The sequence below is a fragment of the Glycine soja genome, chromosome 10 (assembly GCF_004193775.1).
Source record: "Glycine soja cultivar W05 chromosome 10, ASM419377v2, whole genome shotgun sequence".
NCBI classification, from domain to species: domain Eukaryota; kingdom Viridiplantae; phylum Streptophyta; class Magnoliopsida; order Fabales; family Fabaceae; genus Glycine; species Glycine soja.
In genome coordinates, this window is record NC_041011.1 from 50,332,528 (window position 1) to 50,337,284 (window position 4,757).

Below are 4,757 nucleotides of genomic sequence, written 5' to 3' on the forward strand. Positions count from 1 at the left end.
AAAACTTTGGAGTTGAGAAATGAGAGAGAGGTGTGGTGTTGTTTATATACACAAGTGCGTGTGCAAAATGTGGTGAAGTCAAAACACGCAATAATAAAAAAAAAAAACCAGAGCCTCCATTTGAAGAGAGAGAGAAAGAGTGTGCGATGACTTTTCCAAAAGAAGGAAAGTCTCAACTGAGATTGGGTTAACATTACCCAGTCGTTCGTCAACACGTACATGAAACAAAAACATGAACAGAAAAAATGAGTGAGACATTTAATGCACATGAGTGAAACAATTTGCTTCTTTTCATCCTTATCCTCAACAGCAATGAAAATACTGCTTGTGATGCATATTAATTTTGTTATCTCTTTTTGATAAAATTAATTTATAAAATAAAAAATAGTTTTTTGTGTAAATTTTTTATTTTAATCGAAAGTTTAAAATATTTGACTTTATTTAGTTAATTTGTAGATGTTATTGTTACATTTTATTCGTTCTAAAATTGACTTAAAATTAATTTTATTCGTTCTAAAATTGACTTTCAAAATTAACAAAACTTGGTAAACACTTTAATTTAGAGTTGAAGCTCAACTCTTTATACTCTAAACGTCATTTGTTGGACAAAGCAAATTATAATCGTTCACTAGTTGTTTTCGATAGTTTAAAACTATCGTAAAAGGTCCTATATGACCGATTTAGAATATTCTAATTCTAGTAGTGCCGGGGCCAAGACATAAAAAATTACTCATATAGGATTAAAATTATAATTTGTAAGCATAAGAACTAAAATGTAAAATTTGAATAACTAAATGATATTAATTAAACAGTCAAACTCAGCACTTCAGCATGTAAAATTATAATTAAACAGTCAAACTCAGCACTACAGTCAAACTCAAATTGAGTGAAATATTCAAAAGGATGAACCACTAATGCATTCTCAACTATATAAATAGTTAGATGCAGTGAATACCTTTTCCAGTAATATGAACTAGCTAGCTAGGTCATTATATTCTTCCTAATTTCATCATACGCACATTGCGTTTTTAATCACTAATTTCTTGAGTACTTGTGCAATTTGCTGAAGGAATTAATGGAGCTAGCTAACACATTGCGTTGACACTGTAACTTGTTGCTTTCAACTCCTATATTTACGTTGGTGATTGAATGGCCAGTCCCACACACCCATTTTTATTTTATTTTTTTGTCTAGTACTTTTCACGGCAGCCATAAAAGAGCTATATATTAGAATTACCTCTGCCATTTAATATAGTATACATATTTTTATTCTTTTTTAAATATTTTATTAGTTTTAATTATTATTTTCTTCTATCATCAATATACTTATTATTTTTAATTTTTATTGAATTTATGTGAATAGTCAAAATAAGGTTTCCCACATGCTTTTGTGTTTTAATACAAGACAAAATTAGAGTCCTAAATAACCTAAGACATTGATGTATTTTAATAACTATTTATTGAACTAAAAATCCATAATTAGATATGGTTTTGTAAAAAATAATCATTGAACTAAAAAATCCATAATTAGATATGGTTTTGTAAAAAATAATCAACACCAAACATCTAATTTGTTCTTGTATAAGTTATAAAATGAAGGCAGCAAGCGAACTTCAAAAGGTTTTTTTTTATTACAAGCAAACTTCAACTTAAAGAAAATTTTTAAAAATGGTGGAAATTTATCTTGAAAAATATAAATAAAAAAGACTATTAAAATCAAAGACGAATTGAATAAAATGAAGAATATTAAACTGCAAAGAAATAACCTAATATAAAAGAAAAAAATACATGAGATAACTTTATATATATATAACACCTTTATATAAATAAATAAAAACCCAATAATAGGTCTTGCATTTGACTAATCACGGGTTCGAAATTCCAATCCTTAGAAAAGTAAATGTATATTTATAAATACTTTTTGAGCCTAAATGTTTTTCCTAGGCTTGAAATAGAGCATCATATATACCAACCCTTCCTCTTATTTTTTTTAACAAAAAAAACTGTTTACATAATTAAATTAAAAGTAATTTAAATATTTAAGCTGATAAATGGCACGTACACAAAATAATTACTATATGTAATGAATTTTTATTGTCATATTATTATTGGTGTAGAATATCTATATATTAATCTTGTCAATAATTAAATTTTTTAAAAAAATTGGATTGATTATCTTTAATGAAGTCTTTATTTTTAATTATATTTTTTTATTTAGAAGACTAAAAATTAATCTTGTTTAAGAAATTCAAATATAATTTATTAGTAAATTGTTTATAAAAGTCCACCAACCTTGCTTAAGGATATAAAATTATTTATAGAAGTTAATTTTATATTTGAGCGTCAGAGTATTTTTTATAGGTATATTTTTATTTCGGATAAACATCATATTGGAAATAAGACAAATGGAATGAGGAGCAGGATTGAAGGAGATTAGTTTCTAGTCACTATAGGGCTTGTGCTCTTGGATTCACTCTTAATTGAACTCAGCATTTCACTTGGACACCATTCACACAATCATTCTCTATCTCTTGGGAGCTGCTTATGGTATTTTTAAAATTAATATAATTTAATGAAATTAACGCGTAAAAATAAATTTATTTCCATGACAGAGACGGTAGGTGGAGAGTATTATATAAGCAGACCATTATTATCCCTCTCCATCCATGTCTCTTTTCCCTCTCTCACTGTTTTTATAAGTTTGATTGCCAAATCAATATCCATGGCTTCGGAGGACAGAAACGAAGAAGAGCTTCACGTTCTATTGGTGGCATTCTCAGCCCAAGGTCACATCAACCCTTTGCTTAGGCTTGGCAAAAAACTACTAACCAGAGGCCTCCACGTCACCCTCGCCACCACCGAATTAGTTTACCACCGCGTCTTCAAGTCCTCCGCCGCCACCCCCACCGCCACCGTCCCCACTTCAATCACCACCAACGGAATCCAAGTGCTATTCTTCTCCGACGGCTTCGGAACCGGCCTAGACAACAAGACCATCACCCCCGACCAATACATGGAACTCATAGGAAAATTTGGTCCCATCAGCCTCTCCAACATCATCAAAGACCACTTCCTCAACGGTTCCCAAAAACTCGTTTGCATCATCAACAACCCCTTTGTCCCATGGGTTGCAGATGTAGCTGCCAACTTCAACATCCCATGCGCATGTCTCTGGATCCAACCCTGTGCTCTCTACGCCATATACTACCGTTTCTACAACAACCTTAACACGTTCCCCACTCTGGAGGACCCTTCAATGAATGTCGAGTTACCAGGTCTTCCCTTACTACAACCCCAAGACCTTCCTTCTTTCGTTCTCCCATCAAACCCCCATGGAAGTATTCCCAAGGTGCTGTCTTCGATGTTCCAACACATGAAGAAGCTGAAGTGGGTACTCGCGAACTCGTTTCACGAACTGGAGAAAGAGGTAATAGACTCCATGGCTGAGTTATGCCCCATAACAACGGTGGGCCCACTAGTCCCTCCATCGTTACTCGGCCAAGACGAAAACATCGAAGAAGACGTGGGAATCGAAATGTGGAAGCCACAGGACTCGTGCATGGAGTGGCTAAACCAGCAACCTCCTTCTTCGGTTATCTACGTTTCCTTTGGGAGCATTATTGTGCTTACCGCTAAACAATTGGAGAGCATTGCGAGGGCTCTTAGGAACAGTGAAAAACCTTTTCTTTGGGTGGTTAAGCGTCGAGATGGAGAAGAAGCGCTTCCACTTCCAGAAGGGTTTGTTGAAGAGACCAAAGAGAAGGGCATGGTGGTGCCGTGGTGCCCGCAAACGAAGGTGCTGAGTCACCCTTCGGTGGCGTGTTTCTTAACGCACTGTGGTTGGAATTCGATGCTGGAAGCAATCACTGCGGGCACGCCCATGATTGCTTGGCCGCAATGGACCGACCAACCCACCAACGCGAAACTGATTTCGGATGTGTTTCGTTTGGGGATTCGGCTCGCGCAGGAGAGTGATGGGTTCGTTGCGACGGAGGAAATGGAAAGGGCTTTTGAGCGGATTTTCTCGGCGGGGGACTTTAAGAGAAAGGCGTCGGAGCTAAAACGGGCGGCGAGAGAAGCGGTGGCTCAGGGTGGCTCGTCGGAGCAGAATATCCAATGCTTCGTGGATGAAATTCTAGGGACAAAGTCTACTTGATGGTTGGACCAGGACCAGATACAGCTTTGGTAACTTCTTGTCGGTATTGGAGATTAAGATTCTGCTAGAGTTTGGAGTTTTATGATCATTATATTTATCGCCTTCTTCCAAAAAAAGTTGTGGTTATTATTTTTAATTCCTAGTTTTGTGCTTACTATGATTCGGTGATTACATAATTATAGAACAAGAACAAGGGTCACAGGACTTTGTGGATATGTCATGTGTGTAACCAAAGACTTTCTTTTAATGTCAATATTAGAATAGTTGAGATTTTGACTCTCAAGTCTCAAGTCTTGACAATTTTGTCATTAAAAAAGTTTTTCATAAGTTAAAGAAAGAGTGTTTTTAGATCGGGATATTTTTTTGCCTCAATTCTTCAGGAAAACGAGATTTTTTATATGGATGTACCATTGTAACAAACCACATATGTTAACATCTATCATAATTCAAAATTATCCTAATTAACTAAATATTAAATAAATAAAGATATTATCTGGAGGTGGAAAGGGCCCCAACGCATTGGTGTCTTCTTTTGGAAAGCTGTTAAGAGAGGCTCTGATGAGAAATTTTCAGCGGTGTGGTTCTGGTTCAGAAACAACTA

General features: G+C 35.0%; 1 protein-coding gene across 1 annotated transcript; it reads left to right on the forward strand.

The window, feature by feature from the left end:
- The first annotated feature begins 2,643 nt into the window (after positions 1-2,643).
- On the forward strand, positions 2,644-4,512 carry LOC114371123 (UDP-glycosyltransferase 84B2-like). The gene has a single exon (XM_028328549.1). The coding sequence runs from the start codon at positions 2,723-2,725 to the stop codon at positions 4,154-4,156; it is 1,434 nt and encodes a 477-aa protein (XP_028184350.1). The 5' UTR covers positions 2,644-2,722; the 3' UTR covers positions 4,157-4,512.
- Positions 4,513-4,757: the final 245 nt, after the last annotated feature.